This window comes from Somniosus microcephalus, chromosome 30, assembly GCF_052327205.1.
Source record: "Somniosus microcephalus isolate GS21.2 chromosome 30, FLI_Smic_1.0, whole genome shotgun sequence".
NCBI lineage: Eukaryota > Metazoa > Chordata > Chondrichthyes > Squaliformes > Somniosidae > Somniosus > Somniosus microcephalus.
The window spans coordinates 42449545-42466536 of record NC_141016.1 but is presented as its reverse complement, the minus strand read 5'-3'; the positions used below and the strand labels follow the sequence as shown (position 1 = coordinate 42466536).

At 46.4% G+C, this 16992-nt stretch overlaps 1 protein-coding gene across 2 annotated transcripts in view; it reads left to right on the top strand.

Annotated features, from left to right (window-relative positions):
- ggcx (gamma-glutamyl carboxylase) overlaps positions 1-16992 on the top strand; it is a 61814-nt gene that overhangs the window by 29325 nt on the left and 15497 nt on the right. For both annotated transcript variants that reach the window (XM_085971375.1, XM_085971376.1), the window contains exons 6-10: positions 7803-7909; positions 9363-9526; positions 10009-10304; positions 12867-12998; positions 13992-14143. In XM_085971375.1, coding sequence (XP_085827501.1) covers positions 7803-7909; positions 9363-9526; positions 10009-10304; positions 12867-12998; positions 13992-14143 — 851 coding nt within the window. The remainder of the gene's footprint in view (positions 1-7802; positions 7910-9362; positions 9527-10008; positions 10305-12866; positions 12999-13991; positions 14144-16992) is intronic.

The window sequence follows — 16992 nt, the reverse complement described above, 5'->3', positions numbered from 1 at the left end:
TCACACGAATCTCTCAGTCCCTGACACTGTACGTCACACGAATCTCTCAGTCCCTGACACTGCACGTCACACGAATCTCTCAGTCCCTGACACTGTACGTCACACGAATCTCTGTCCCTGACACTGCACGTCACACGAATCTCTCAGTCCCTGACACTGCACGTCACACGAATCTCAGTCCCTGACACTGCACGTCACACGAATCTCTCAGTCCCTGACACTGCACGTCACACGAATCTCTCAGTCCCTGACACTGTACGTCACACGAATCTCTGTCCCTGACACTGCACGTCACACGAATCTCTCAGTCCCTGACACTGCACGTCACACGAATCTCAGTCCCTGACACTGCACGTCACACGAATCTCTCAGTCCCTGACACTGCATGTCACACGAATCTCTCAGTCCCTGACACTGCACGTCACAGAACAGTGGCAGGGTGATGCTGGTCATGTGCCTTGCATTAATGGTCCTACGTGGCTTTGTTTTAAAATGATGTGAACAAGATTGGAAAGAGTAGCAGTGAAGATGAGGTGAATCAGGAGATAGTGTTTGGATGACTCCAGCCTTGGATTTTAAACGCTGCAGATTGTAGGAAGGAGGGGAGACTGAGGGAGGTGAGGAGTTGCATTGTTTTGAGGTCGGGGACAGATGAGTGGGAGGAGAGGACTGTGCAATGACGATGCAGAAGGAGGAGTGTTTGGACAGGCTACGTGGAGTTAAGAATGATCAAAGGAAAAGCTCCGAGCAGCACTGACCACCGTACCATTGGTTAAAATAGGGGCAAGAGCAGGCGAGCTCTCCCCGGTGTCCTGGCCAATATTTATCCCTTAACCAACAGCACTGAAACAGATTATCTGGTCATGATCACACTTCTGTTTTGTGGGACCTTGCTGTGTGAAAATTGGCTGTTTCCTACATTGCAACAGTGAGCACACTTCAAAAGTTCTTCAGTGACTGTAAAGCACTTTAGACCATCCTGAGGTAGTGAAAGGCGCTGTATAAATACAAGTTCTTTATTGTTTTTCACTGGAGAGGACTTAATGCTTGAGGTTCTTAAAGCACTCAAGGTCCACAAAGCAGTGTTTTCACTGGGTTTATTTCATAGAATCCTCGAAACGTACAGCAGAGAAGGAGTCCATTCGGCCCGTCGTGCCTGTGCTGTCTCTTTGAAAGAGCAGCCATGTTTAGTCCCACGTCCCCGCTTTCTGTCCGTAACCTGGAAAACGGTGACCGGATCGGACAAAGTCAACATGGATTTACAAAAGGTAACTCGTGCTTGACTGATCTACTGGAATTTTTTGAGGATGTAACTGGTAAAATAGATAAGGGAGAACCAGTGGATGTGGTGTATTTGGACTTTCAGAAGGCTTTCGATAAGGTCCCGCATAAGAGATTAGCGTGTAAAGTTAAGGCACATGGGATTGGGGGCAAGGTATTGACTTGGATAGAGAACTAGTTGGCAGACAGAAAGCAAAGAGTTGGAATAAACGGGTCTTTTTCCGAGTGGCAGGCAGTGACTAGTGGGGTACCGCAAGGATTGGTCCTTGGGCCCCAGCTATTCACAATATATATTATGATCTAGATGAGGGAACTAGATGTAATATCTCCAAATTTGTAGACGACACAAAGCTGGGTGGGCGTGTGTGCTGTGAGGAGGATGTCGAGAAACTCCAGGATGATTTGGACAGGTTGGGTGATTGGGCAAATGCATGGCAGATGCAATATAACGTGGATAAATGTGAGGTTATCCACTTTGGTGGCAAAAACAGGAAGGCAGATTATTATCTGAATGGCAATAGATTGGGAGAAGGGGAAGTGCAACGAGACCTGGGTGTCCTTGTGCACCAGTCGCTGAAGGTAAGCATGCAGGTGCAATAGGCAGTTAAGAAGGCAAATTGCATGTTGGCCTTCGTAGCGAGAGGGTTTGAGTACAGGAACAAGGATGTCTTGCTGCAGTTGTACAGGGCCTTGGTGAGACCACATCTTGAATATTGTGTGCAGTTTTGGTTGCCTTATCTGAGGAAGGACGTTATTGCCATGGAGGGAGTGCAGCGAAGATTCACCAGGCTAATACCTGGGATGGCAGAAATGACGTATGAGGAGAGATTGGGTCGATTGGGCTTGTACTCGCTGGAGTTTAGAAGAATGAGAGGGGACCTCATTGAAACTTATAAAATTCTGACAGGACTGGACAGACTAGATGCAGGAAGGATGTTCCCGATGGTTGGGGAGTCCAGAACCAGGGGGTCACAGTCTAAGGATAAAGGGTAGGCCATTTAGGACAGAAATGAGGAGGAATTTCTTCACCCAGAGAGTGGTGAACCTGTGGAATTCTCTACCACAGAAGGCAGTAGAGGCCAATACATTAAATATATTCAAGAAGGAGTTGGATATATTTCTTAAGGCTAAAGGGATCAAGGGGTATGGGGAGAAAGCAGGGACCGGGTGCTGAATTTGGATGATTAGCCATAATCGCATTGAATGGCGGAGCAGGCTCGAGGGGCCGAATGGCCTACTCCTATCTTCTATGTTTCTAACCCTGTACGTTCCTCCCATCCGTACTAATGCGCTGCCAGAAACTCGACTCTCCTAACCCAATACTCCTTCATGTTGTGTGATACCCTTGAGTTCATCCCTTCAAATTGCTCCCACTCTCAATGACAGACCTGTAACTGTGTCTAAGTTTGAACATAAGAACATAAGAAATAGGAGTAGGCCAATCGGCCCCTCGAGCCTGCTCCACCATTCAATAAGATCATGGCTGATCTGATCCTAACCTCAAATCTTCTATCACTCTCCATCCCACCCGAACCCATGTGATCTCCCGGGAGAGGCGAAAAACCAGATAAAAAACCCAATGGCCAATTTGGGAGAAAAAATCTGGGAAATTCCTCTCCGACCCATCTAGGCGATCGAAACTCTTCCAGGAGATCACTCTGTCCCTATATTTTCTACAGTACTTACCTTCTGTAAAGGCGATCTCCACCCCAGCCAGGAACAGGAATAAAACCATCTCCTGAAATCTAACACAGAATTAGAACACGAAGTAGGAACAGAACCAGGCTACACGGCCCCTGGGCCCACTCCACTACCCACAGGGCCATGACCATTCCGAACCTAGACTCATGTCCAATTTCCTGCCCGCTCCCCGTAACCCTTAATTCCCTTTACTTCTAGGAAACTATCTATTTCTGTTTTAAATTTATTTAATGATGTAGCTTCCACAGCTTTCTGGGGCAGCAAATTCCACAAACCTACCACCCTCTGAGTGAAGAAGTTTCTCCTCATCTCAGTTTTGAAAGAGCAGCCCCTTATTTTAAGATTATGCCCCCTAGTTCTAGTTTCACCCATCATTTGGAACATCCTCACCGCATCCACCCGATCAAGCCCCTTCACAATCTTATATGTTTCAATAAGATCGCCTCTCATTCTTCTGAACTCCAATGAGTAGAGTCCCAATCTACTCAACCTCTCCTCATATGACCACCCCCTCATCCCCGGGATTAACCGAGTGAACCTTCTTTGTACTGACTCAAGAGCAAGTATGTCTTTTCTTAAGTATGGACACCAAAACTGTATGTAGTATTCCAGGTGCGGTCTCACCAATACCTTGTATAACTGCAGCAATACCTCCCTGTTTTTATATTCTATCCCCCTAGCAATAAAAGCCAACATTCCATTGGCCTTCTTGATCACTTGCTGCACCTGCATACTAACTTTTTGAGTTTCGTGCACCAGGACCCCCAGATCCCTTTGTACTACAGTACTTTCCAGTTTCTTGCCATTAAGATAATAACTTGCTCTATGATTTTTCCTGCCAAAGTGCATAACCTCACACTTTCCAGTATTGTATTCCATCTGCCAAATCTCTGCCCACTTACTTAGCCTGTCTATGTCCCCTTGCAGGTTTTTTATGTCCTCCTCACTCACTACTTTCCCTCCCATCTTTGTATCATCTGCAAACTTTGATATGTTACACTCGGTCCCCTCCTCCAAATCGTTAATATAGATTGTAAAGAGTTGGGGACCCAGCACTGACCCCTGCGGAACACCACTAGTTACTGATTGCCAGTCTGAGAATGAACCATTTATCCCAACTCTCTGCTTTCTGTTAGAGAGCCAATTCTCCACCCACGCCAGAATATTACCCCCAATCCCGTGATTTTTTATCTTGAGCAATAATCTTTTGTGTGGCACCTTGTCAAATGCCTTTTGGAAGTCTAAATACACTACGTCCACTGGTTCTCCTTTATCCACCCTGTATGTTACTTCCTCAAAGAACTCAAGCAAATTTGTCAAACATGAAACCATGCTGAGTTTGTCCTATTAAATTATGTTTATCTAAATGTCCCGTTACTGTCTCCTTAATAATGGACTCTAACATTTTACCAACCACAGATGTTAGGCTAACAGGTCTATAGTTTCCAGCCTTCTGCCTACTACCCTTTTTAAATAAGGGTGTTACATTAGCAGTTTTCCAATCTGCCGGGACCTTTGCTGAGTCCAGGGAGTTTTGGAAAATTATTACCAATGCATCCACAATCCCTACCGCCGCTTCCCTCAAGACCCTAGGATGTAAGCCATCAGGTCCAGGGGATTTATCCGGCTTAAGTCCCATTATTTTACCAAGTACCACTTCCTTAGTGATTTTAATCGTATTTAGCTCCTCTTCCCCCTAGAGCCCCCTGTTTGTCCAGTGTTGGGATATTCTTAGTATCCTCACAGAATCACAGAATCTACAGTGCAGATAGAGGCCATTTCGGCCCATCGAGCCTGCACCGACACATATCTCACCCTATCCCCGTAACCCCACGTATTTAATCCCCTAACACTAAGGGTCAATTTATCATAGCCAAATCAACCTAACCTGCACATCTTTGGACTGTGGGAGGAAACCGGAGCACCCGGAGGAAACCCACGCAGACACAGGGAGAATGTGCAAACTCCACACAGACAGTCGCCCGAGGCCAGATTTGAACCCGGGTCCCTGGCGCTGTGAGGCACCAGTGCTAACCACTATGCCACCGTGCCCCCCTCTACCGTAAAGACTGATACAAAATATTTGTTCAGCGTTATTGCCATCTCCATGTTTCCCACCATTAATTTCCCAGTCTCATCCTCTAAGGGACCAACATTTACTTTAGCCACCCTTTTTCTTTTTATATAACTATAAAAACTTTTGCTATCTGTTTTTATATTTTCTGCTAATTTACTTTCATAATCTATCTTCCCTTTCTTAATCAATCTTTTAGTTATTTTTTGCTGTCTTTTAAAGACTTCCCAATCTTCTATCTTCCCACTAGATTTGGCTACCTTATATGCCCTTGTTTTTAGTCGGATACTATCCTTAATTTCTTTACTTAGCCACGGATGGCTATCTTTTCTTTTACACCCTTTTTTCCTCAGTGGAATATATTTTTTTTGGAGTTGTAAAATAACTCCTTAAATGTACACCACTGATCATGTACCGTCTTACCCTTTAATCTATTTTCCCAGTCCACTCTAATCAATTCCGCTCTTATACCTTCATAGTCTCCTTTATTCAAGCTCAGCACGCTTGTTTGAGATCCAACCTTCTCACCCTCTACTTGAATATGGAATTCAACCATGTTATGGTCACTAATTCCAAGGGGATCCTTTACTAGGACATTTTTAATTAATCCTGTCTCATTACACAGGACCAAATCTAAGGTTGCTTGCCCCCTGGTCGGTTCAGTTACATACTGCTCAAGAAACCCATCCCTAATACACTCAATGAACTCATCCTCAAGGCTGCTCTGCCCAGTTTGATTTGTCCAGTTAATATGATAGTTAAAATCCCCCATAATTATAGCTGTTCCCTTATTACAAGCCTCAACTATTTCCTGATTAATACTCCGTCCAACAGAGTTGCAACTGTTCGGAGGCCTATAGACTATGCCCACTAGTGTTTTTTTCCCCTTATTATTCCTTATCTCTACCCAAACTGTTTCACTATCCTGCTCCTTTGACCCAATATCATTTCTCTGTATTATAGTGATTCCTTCCTTTATTAACATAGCCACCCCACCTCCCCTCCCTTCCTGCCTGTCCTTCCTGATTGTTAAATAACCTGGTATGTTTAATTCCCAGTCATGGTCACCCTGCAGCCATGTTTCTGTAATGGCCACAAGATCACACCCATATGTAGTTATTTGTGCCGTTAACTCATTCATTTTGTTACGAATGCTACGTGCATTCAGATAAAGAACTTTCAAATATGTTTTGTGACATTTAGTTCCTGTTTTTTCCCCTTTTACTACTTTACCTTTTACTCCATACCTTCTGTCCCTTCCTGACATGTTCTGTTTTTTAATTTCCCCACCGCTACCTAAGTCTATGACCCTCTCCGTTGTCATTTCTGTTATTTGCTCTCGAGAAACCTCCCCCCCACTAATTAGTTTAAAGCCCTCTCTACAGCCCTAGTTATATGATTTCGCCAGGACTCTAGTCCCAGCACTGGCCAAGTGGAGTCCGTCCCAACGGAACAGCTCCCTCCTGTCCCAGTACTGGTGCCAGTGTCCCAGGAAGCAAAACCCATTTCTCCCACACCAGTCTTTGAGCCACGCATTTAACTCTCTAATTTTATTTGTCCTAGCCAAATTCGCTCGTGGCTCAGGTAATAACCCAGAGATTATTACCCTTGAGGTTCTGTTTTTTAATTTGACCCCTAGTTGCTCATACTCCTTTAACAGAATCTTCTTCCTTGTCCTATCTACGTCGTTTGTACCAACATGGACCACGACAACTGGATCCTCCCCCTCCCACTCCAAGTTTCTTTCCAGCCCAGAAGAGATGTCCTTAACCCTGGCACCAGGCAGGCAACACAGCCTTCGGGACTCCCGCTCTTGACTGCAGAGAACCCTATCTATCCCCCACCACTACAACATTTCTTTTTACTCCCTCCACTTGAATGGCCCCCTGCACCACGGTGCTGTGGCCAGGTTGCTCATCCTCCCTGCAGTCCCCGCTCCTGCCCTCACAGGGAGTAAGAACCTCAATCCTGCTTGACAAGAGCAAGGGCTGCGGCTCCTTCAACACTACATCCTGGATCCCTGTACCTTCCTCACTCGTAGTCACACCATCCTGTCCCTGACCACGGACTACATCTGCAGTAATTAATTTCATAGGTGTGACCACCTCCTGAAAGATAAAGAACAGGAACTTCTCCCCCTCCCTGATGTGTCGCAGTGTCTGAAGCTCGGTCTCAAGCTCTTTAACATGGAGCTTGAGTTCCTCCAGCAGCAAACACTTATCGCAAATGTAATCACCGTGAGCCTCAATGGGGTCCACCAGCTCCCACATTTCGCAACAGTGACACATCACCTGTTCACCCATATCTGTGTAATTAATTAAATTTCTTATTATTAATTATGAAGACCCTCTGCCCCGATATAGATGATATTACACCACTATTTAATAGGACTTACCAACTTAAAGGTATAGAAGAGAAGGAAGAGAACCTACCAACCAGTTGATCACCAACCTCCCTCGTGGAAGCTGTCTGGCTGACCTATCCGGTTGAATTGTCTCACTGCTCCACGTCCGCAGTGTTGGATTAGCCTGAGAGAGGGAAGCAAAACAGAGCAACACGCACCCCCTCACCTTCCACTTGCCCGAACTCTGCCACTTACACTCAATGCGACCGCACTCAGTTTGGAAGGTTACAATTGTCCTGGATTTTTCTCACACAGCTAACGTCACTCTTTACTGAAGTCGCTGTGACCACATCGGTCGAGCCTTCATTGCGTTACCCACCCGGGGCTCTTTCTCTCTTTCAGATCTTCATTGTGTATTTCATTGCTGGCGTGAAGAAGCTCGATGCTGATTGGGTGGAAGGATACTCCATGAACCACCTTGCAGGCCACTGGCTATTCGATCCCTTTAAGTAAGTAGTTCTGTTAAGCTAAAAGCAAAAAAAACTGGAGATGCTGGAATTCTGAAACTAATACAGAAAATGCAGGAAACACTCAGCAGGTCAGCCAGCACCTGTGGAGAGAACAGATGAGTTAACCTTTCAGGTGTAGGCCCTTCTTCACAACCATTCTGACCCAGGGTCTTCACCTGAAATGTTAACCAGTCCGTCCTCTCCACAGATGCTAACTGACCTCCTGACTGGTTCCAGCATTTTCTGTACTTGTGCCAAGCTGCTTATTTATAATTGTGACCACAGATTCAGGCCCTTCGCCTTCCAGCACATGACTGGAGAGGCCCTTTACACAGGCCTTTATATAGTGCCTTATCACATCCCATAAACACCTCAAGACATTTCACACAATGAATTACAGTAAAGTGCAGTGACTGTTGTTGCATACTGAAACGTGGCAAACAATTTGTGCACTGTAAGATCCCACAGGCAGCAATGAGATGAATAACCTGTTTTTAGTGGTGTTGGTTGAGAGAAAACGATTAAGCTCAACATTCCTAGAGTGATGTAAAGTCATGGGATATTTAACATTCATTGGAATGGGTCACTGTCTGACAGACGGCACCTCTGACAATGCAGCACTCCTTCAGTACGGCACTGAGGTGTTTGCCTGGATTAACTTCTGGAGTTGGGCTTTAACCCTGTTTATTTCTGGGCCGAGTGCTGCTCACACCCACCCATCTAGGACAGCGGGATGGGTTTCTGCACATTGGCCACTGCAGTCCATCTCCTGCCATCCAGGAGGCACCAGGACACAAATTGGAAGATACACCTCGCAACGTTCTGTGTAAATGGGGCCGATTCCACACCATGTAAATAGGGCCATGTTCCCCTCAGTGTAAATGGGGCCATGTTCCCCTCAGTGTAAATGGGGCCATGTTCCCCTCAGTGTAAATGGGGCCATGTTCCTCTCTGTAATTGGGGCCATGTTCCTCTCTGCAAATGGGGCCATGTTCCCCTCAGTGTAAATGGGGCCATGTTCCTCTCAGTGTAAATGGGGCCGTGTTCCTCTGTGTCAATGGGGCCATGTTCCCCACAGTGTAAATGGGGCCATGTTCCTCTCTGCAAATGGGGCCATGTTCCTCTCAGTGTAAATGGGGCCATGTTCCTCTCAGTGTAAATGGGGCCATGTTCCTCTGTGTGAATGGGGCCGTGTTCCTCTCAGTGTAAATGGGGCCGTGTTCCTCTCAGTGTGAATGGGGCCGTGTTCCTCAGTGTAAATGGGGCCGTGTTCCTCTCAGTGTACGAGATTGATGCCGGCTCAGGCCAGGTATTGACCAGCTGGGACGCCTCATCGCGTTTGCTGGACTTCATCGGGACCACTTCCCGTGGGCGTGGAGAAACCCTTTTCATTTGGTGACTGCCCCATTCAGGAATCTGTTGCACTAACCCGTGCCCTTTCCCCTTGGAACAGGATGGTGCTGTCGGAGGAGCTGGTGAACATTCTGATCGTACACGGTGGAGGTCTTGTCCTGGACCTGACCGCCGGATACCTTCTGTTCTTCGACCTCACCCGCCCGTACGCGTTGTTCTTCGTGTCCTACTTCCACTGCATGAACTCCCAGCTCTTCAGCATAGGTAACTACTTCCTCTTCCAGTCTCGTTTGAAATTTCTTGTCGATATCGAATCTTAACAGCCGCGCAGGAGACTTAAGAGCAGTGCAGGAAACCTCCAGCACCCGACCCACATGGCCAGTTCCCCCATTGAGTCCACAGCCTGAGTGCCAACAGGCTATTCGACCTGTGGGGAGCATCAGAGCTGAGCCTCACGCGCGATGTCCACAGACACATTTCGTTGGGCAGCACAGAGCAGAATCTTGGCATCACAGCTGAGCCTCGCGCGCAGTCTCAGTGGACATCATGTGAGCTCTGCGTGCTGTGCCCTATATAGTCAAATAGCCCGTTGACAGTCGCTGGTTGCCTGTGAAACTGTATCCCAGCAAGAATAGAGGAGGGCGAAAGTAAAGGACGGAAGGGGAGTCAGAAAGTTAGAAAATAATATAAATGTAATTATATTTGCAATTTATAATCAACCCCTTGGAATGTCACTCTCTTTCCAGGAATGTTCGCCTACACCATGTTGGTAACATCGCCGCTCTTCTGCTACCCAAACTGGCCCAGGGCTATAGTTTGGAAATTCCCAGCTTTCCTGAGGAAGCTGCTCCCAATCGCTGATCCGCCCCAGCAGAGCAACTCGTGTGTGTATCTCAGCAGGGAACCTGACGGGAAGGGCAGAAACCAGGAGCGCGTCAGCAAGGGGTCGGCGCTGACGTTGCGACAGAGGCTGGGGGCGATGTTCGTTGTCCTCTATCTTGCAGAACAGTTCTTTTTACCCTATTCGCATTTCATCACTCAGGTAGGTGTTTACTCCTGAAATCATTCATGTCCCTTGGGCTGGAGAGTGGAACGCCAGCCAGGTTTCCAGCTCTTGGTCAGTGAGGACTGAGATCGGCTGTGACGCTCTCCACTTTCAAATAGCCTCCTGACACTGCCCTTCATCTCAAAGTGCAAGAATGGCCACAGTTGAGGTGCGGAATGACCATGGAACTGTTCCCAGTGAGGGGTGAGGTGGGGAGTGACCATGGAACTGTAGCCAGTGAGGGACCATGGAACTGTACCCAGTGAGGGGTGAGGTGGGGCGTGACCATGGAACTGTACCCAGTGAGGGGTGAGGTGCGGAGTGACCATGGAACTGTACCCAGTGAGGGACCATGGAACTGTACCCGGTGAGGTGGGGCGTGACCATGGAACTGTACCCAGTGAGGGGTGAGGTGGGGAGTGACCATGGAACTGTACCCAGTGAGGGGTGAGGTGCGGAGTGACCATGGAACTGTACCCAGTGAGGGGTGAGGTGGGGAGTGACCATGGAACTGTACCCAGTGAGGGGTGAGGTGCGGAGTGACCATGGAACTGTACCCAGTGAGGGGTGAGGTGCGGAGTGACCATGGGACTGTACCCAGTGAGGGACCATGGAACTGTACCCAGTGAGGGGTGAGGTGGGGCGTGACCATGGAACTGTACCCAGTGAGGGGTGAGGTGCAGAGTGACCATGGAACTGTACCCAGTGAGGGGTGAGGTGGGGAGTGACCATGGAACTGTACGTTGGTACCACTCCACCGAGAGTCGTGCATTTTGCACCATCAGTTGATCAGACGTAGAGTGACGGTGCCGGGGAAATGTCCAGCACTTTGGAGTGCCCTGTTCCCTCTTTTCTCTGTTTGCAGAAACCTTTAATCTGATGTCTGGAAAGCTGTCAATACCACCGCTGGATTTCAAATTCTTGCACATTGTCGTCTGCCAGGCCATCTATCTCCACTCGACTGGTGGTGTGATGCAAGCTGACCATTCTCCGTGTGGCCACTAGATGGGAGTGCTTCTTGGAGACTGAACTGACCTGGTGCTGGTTTTACAAATGTCGGAGATGGTCAGGAGTTTCGAGAGAAGCTTCCTGCTTATTACATAGAATTTACTGCACAGAGACAGGCCGTTCAGCCCAGCTGGACTGTGCCGGTGTTTATGCTCCACACCAGCCTCCTCCCACTCTACTTCATCTCACCCTATCAGCATATCCTTCTGTTCCTTTCTTTCTCATGTGCTTATGTCGATTCCCCTTAAAGGCATCTATGCTCGTCGCCTCAACCACTCCCTGTGGTAGTGAGTTCCACATTCTCACCACTCTGTGTAAAGAAGTTTCTCCTGAATTCCCAATTGGATTTATTAGTACGATAGCAAAATACTGCAGATGTTGGAAATCCGAAATAACAGAAAATGCTGGAAAAACTCAGCAGGTCAGGCAACATCCGTGGAGAGAAATTTGAGTTGACGTTTCGGGTTGGACCCTTCTTCAAAACTGGAAAGAAAAGAAACTGGATCGAAGGCAGGGCTGCGATCGGACAAAAGCATAAAAGAAACAAAAGAAGTAAAAGAGATTAGAAGCTAGAGAATTCACCGCTCCATTTCCACTCGGACCTCACCGTCCTTGGCCTCTTGTATTGTTCCACGGAAGCTCAACGTAAACTCGAGGAACAGCACCTCATCTTCCGATTAGGCAGTCTGCAGCCTTCCGGACTCAATATCGAGTTCAACAATTTCAGATCATAAGCTCGGCCCCCATTTCATTTTCTCTTGTAATTGTTCCACTCCTTCCCCCCCCCCCCCCCTTTCCTTTTGTTTCTCTCTCACACCTGGCAGCTATCTTTTGCCCTGCCAGTACACTTTACACCTAATCCCAGCCTATTACCATCTCGTCTAGCTTCTAATCTCTTTTACTTCTTTTGTTTCTTTTATGCTTTTGTCCGATCGCAGCCCTGCCTTCGATCCAGTTTCTTTTCTTTCCAGTTTTGAAGAAGGGTCCAACCCGAAACGTCAACTCAAATTTCTCTCCACGGATGTTGCCTGACCTGCTGAGTTTTTCCAGCATTTTCTGTTGTTATTTTGGATTTATTAGTGACTATCTTATATTTATCACCCCTAGTTTTGGACTCGCCAGCCCTTCCCCCTGACACAAATGTGTTTGAACGGGGGTCCCTGGGAATGTCTGTGTTTGAATGGGAATCCCTGGGAATGTGTCGGTATTTGAATCGAGGTCCCTGGGAATGTCCGTGTTTGAACGGGAATTCCTGGGAATGTTTCAGTGTTTGATTGGGGTTCCCTGGGAATGTGCCAGTATTTGAATGGGAATGTGTCAGTGTTTGAACGGGGGTCCCTCACACACAAGTGTGGTTTGATCTCTGGATCTGTGTTACTCTCCTGATTAATTCCTCAATGCATTTATACTACATTACAACATCACTTGGAAGGATTCTAGCCAAAGATGGACACAATCATTCAGCTGCACAGGGTCCTATTCCCCCTCCAACAACAAAAACTAAAGCTAAAGTTAAAAGTAGGACTAACTGATTGCTCCTTCTTCCTGCAGGGATACAATAACTGGACCAACGGACTGTACGGATATTCCTGGGACATGATGGTTCACACCAGATCGCACCAACACGTCAAGATAACCTATAAGGATGGAGTAACTGGAGAGATCGGTTACCTAAATCCTGGTGTGAGTTAAAATGCTGTCAAAGCCCTGAACCCAACTGCCAGCTCCCACCCTGAGTGGGTAAAGGAACTGTTCCTTTACCAACATCTGTATTGTGCAGTGTTCGTGTTTTACAGGGTTTACTTTTTCCCTTTTTCTCCCCTCATGCTGAAAGCATTGGCTCTAGCTGGGTACAGCTAAACAGCCACCTTCCTATCAGAGACTGTCCGCTTCGCTCAGACCCAACACTCGCCTCTCCATCACAAAGTTGTCGGCTCAAACCCTGCCTCAGATCACATAACCTAGGCTGACACTGCAGTGCAGTGCTGGGGGAGTGCTGAACTGTCGGAGGTGCCGTCTTTCGGATGAGACATTAAACTGTGGCTCCGTCTGCTCTCGGGTGGATGTAAAAGATCCCGTGGCACTATTTCGAAGAAGAGCAGGAAAGTTATCCCCGGTGTCCAGGCCATTATTTATCCCACAATCAACATCACAAAAACAGATTAACGGGTCATTTATCTCATTGGGGTTTGTGGGACTAATTGGCTGCCGCGTTTCCTACATTATAACAGTGATTACACTGCAAAAGTGTTGCATTTGCTGTGAAGCTTTGGGACGTCCTGAGGATATTAAAGGTGCTGTAGAAATGCAAGTTCATTCTGGCTTTCTCAAGCCTTGTCCAGTCGTGTTCTTGTCCAATGTCCCTGGACAGTGATCGAGAGCGGGACTCTGGCTGATTTTTAATTTTCTTCTTTTCCCCCTCCCTAGCCTCCGAGACACTGAGGCCAGTTTCGCCACCTATACTGGTGCCTGACTGATAAACTCCACAGAGTCCAAGAATCACTGCTGCCACCTTCCTGGTCTCTATGGTCTAGTGTACACCTGGTGGTGGCTTTACCCACTTGCCATTAGCGGGGAGCTGTTGTTGTTATTTTGTGTTGTGTGAAGCCGGGGGGGTGTCTGCACTCTCGCTGCTAAACTACGTGACTGCAAACGCTGTCTGTTCCTCCTGTGCAGGTGTGGACCCAGAGTCGGCGTTGGAAGGACCATGCGGACATGTTGAAACAGTATTCCAGCTGCCTTGCCAGAGAACTGCAGCGATACAACATCTCTGATCCCGAGATCTACTTTGATATCTGGGTGTCTATCAATGACCGGTTTCAGCAGCGGTGAGAGCAGAAGCGACACAGACTTGTTTCGGGACTGGGCATAAGTTCTCACTGAGAAATGTCGGCGGTGATTTTAACTTTTATCACTGGGTGAAAAACAGGTCATAGCAAATCGTCCTAAAAACATAAGAATTATGAGCAGGAGTAGGCCATTCGGCCCCTCGAGCCTGCTCTGCCATTCAATAAGATCATGGCTGATCTTTGACCTCAACTTCACTTTCCTGCCCGATCGCCGTATCCCTTGATTCCCCTAGAGTCCAAAAATCTTTCGATCTCAGCCTTGAATATACTCAACGACTCAGCATCCACTGCCCTCTGAATTCCAAAGATTCACAACCCTCTGAGTGAAGAAATTCCTCCTCATCTCAGTCTTAAATGGTCGACCCCTTATCCTGAGACTGTGACCCCTAGTTCTAGACTCTCCAGCCAGGGGAAACAACCTCTCAGCCTCTACCCTCTCAATCCCCCTCAGAATCTTATATGTTTCAATGACATCACCTCTCATTCTTCGAAACTCCAGAGAGTATCGGCCCAGTCTGCTCAATCTCTCCTCACAGGACCACCCTCTCATCCCAGGAATCAATCTAGTGAACCTTCATTGCTCCGCCTCTAAGGCAAGTATATCCTTCCTTAGATAAGGAGACTAAAACTACAGTGTTCTCCAGGTGTGGTCTCACCAAGGCCCTGTACAATTGGAGCAAGACTTCCTTACTCTTATACTCCAACCCCCTTTGCAATAAAGGCCAACATGCCATTCGCCTTCCTAATTGCTTGCTGTACCTGCATGCTAGCTTTCTGTGTTTCCTGTACGAGGACACCCAACTCTCTCTGAACACCAACATTTAATAGTTTCTCACAATTTAAAAAATATTCTGTTTTCCTATTCTTCCTACCAAAGTGAATAACCTCACATTTCCCCACATACTCCATCTGCCACCTTATTGCCCACTCACTTAACCTGTCTATATCCCTTTGCAGGCTCTTTGTGTTTTCCTCAAAGCTTATTTTCCCACCTAGCTTTGTATCATCAGCAAACTTCGATATATTACGCTCGGTCCCTTCATCCAAGTCATTAATATAGATTGTAAATAGTTGATTCCGTAGCACTGATCCTTGCGGCACCCCACTAGTTACAGCCTGCCAACCTGAAAATGACCTGTTTATCCCAACTCTCGGTTTTCTGTCCGTTAACAAATCCTCTATCCATGCTAATATATTACCCCCAACCCCATGCCCTTATCTTGCATAACAACCTTTTTATGTGGCACCTTAGCGAATGCCTTTTGGAAATCCAAATATACTATATCGACTGGTTCCCCTTTATCTACCCTGCTAGTTACATTCTCAAAAAACTCTAATAAATTTGTTAAACACGATTTCCCTTTCATAAAACCATGTTGACTCTGCTTAACCACATAATTATTTTTTTAAATGCCCTGTTACCACTTCCTTAACAATGGATTCCAGCATTTTCCCGACAACTGATGTCAGTCTAACTGGCCTGTAGTTCCCTGTTTTCTCTCTCCCTCCTTTCTTGAATAGCGGGGTTACATTTGCTACTTTCCAATCCCTGGGACTGTTCTAGAATCTAGGCAACTTTAGAAGATCAAAACCAATGCATCCACTATCTCTGCAGCCACCTCTTTTAGAACCCTAGGATGTAGGCCGTCGGGTCCAGGGGATTTGTCAGCTTTTAGTCCCATTAGTTTCTCAAGTACTTTTTCTCGACTGATCTTAATTACTTTAAGTTCCTCACTCTTATTGGCCCCTTGGTTCCCCACTATTTTTGCTATGCTTTTTGTGTCTTCTACTGTAAAGATAGATACAAAATATTTGTTTAAAGTCTCTGCCATTTCCTTATTCCCCATTTATAATTTCTCCTGTCTCAGCCTCTCGGGGACTTTCTTACAATGTTTACTTTAGCTACTCTCTTCCTTTTTACATACCTGTAGAAGCTCTTACAATCTGTTTTTATATTTCTTGCTAGTTTACTCTTGTATTCTATTTTCTCCCTTTTTTAATCAATTTTTGGTCATTCTTTGCTGGTTTCTAAAGCTCTCCCTATCTTCAGGTTTACTATTATTCTTCGCAACATTATAAGCCTCTTTTAAACTAATGCTATCCTTAACTTCTTTAGTTAGCCACAGATGTGTCACTTTTCCCATTGAATATATTTGTTGAGAATTTTGGAATATTTCTTCAACTATTTGCCACTGCTTATCTACTGTCATATCTTTTAATCTAATTTCTAAATCTACCTCATACCTATGTAATTGGCTTTATTTAAGTTTCAGACTCTAGTTTCGAACTTAGAATTTCAGATTGGATTTGAGAGTGAAATGCTTATCATCTTCTGACTCTTCCCCAGAGGATCCTTTACTATGTGATTACTAATTAACCCCGTCTCGTTACACAATACAAGATCTAAAATAGCCTGTTCCCTGGTTGGTTCCATGATGTGGTGTTCAAGGAAATTGTCTCAAATGCATTCCATGAACTCGTCCTCCAGACTACCTTTGCCAATTTGATTTGCCTAGTCTATATGAAGATTAAAGTTCCCCACGATTATTGCATTACCTTTGTTACAAGCTCCTATAATTTGTTGGTTAATACTCTGTCCAAAGGTATAGCTACTGTTTGGGGTCCTAGAAACTACTCCCACCACTGTTTTCTGCCCCTTGTTATTTCTTATCTCCACTCATACTGATTCTACTTCCTGATCTTCCGAGCTAAGATCTATTCTCACTACTGTCCTTTATTATCAGGGCTAACCACCCCACCCCCCCTTTCCATTCTACCTGTCTTTTTGAAACGTCAAGTACCCTGGAATATTTAGTTCCCAACCTTGG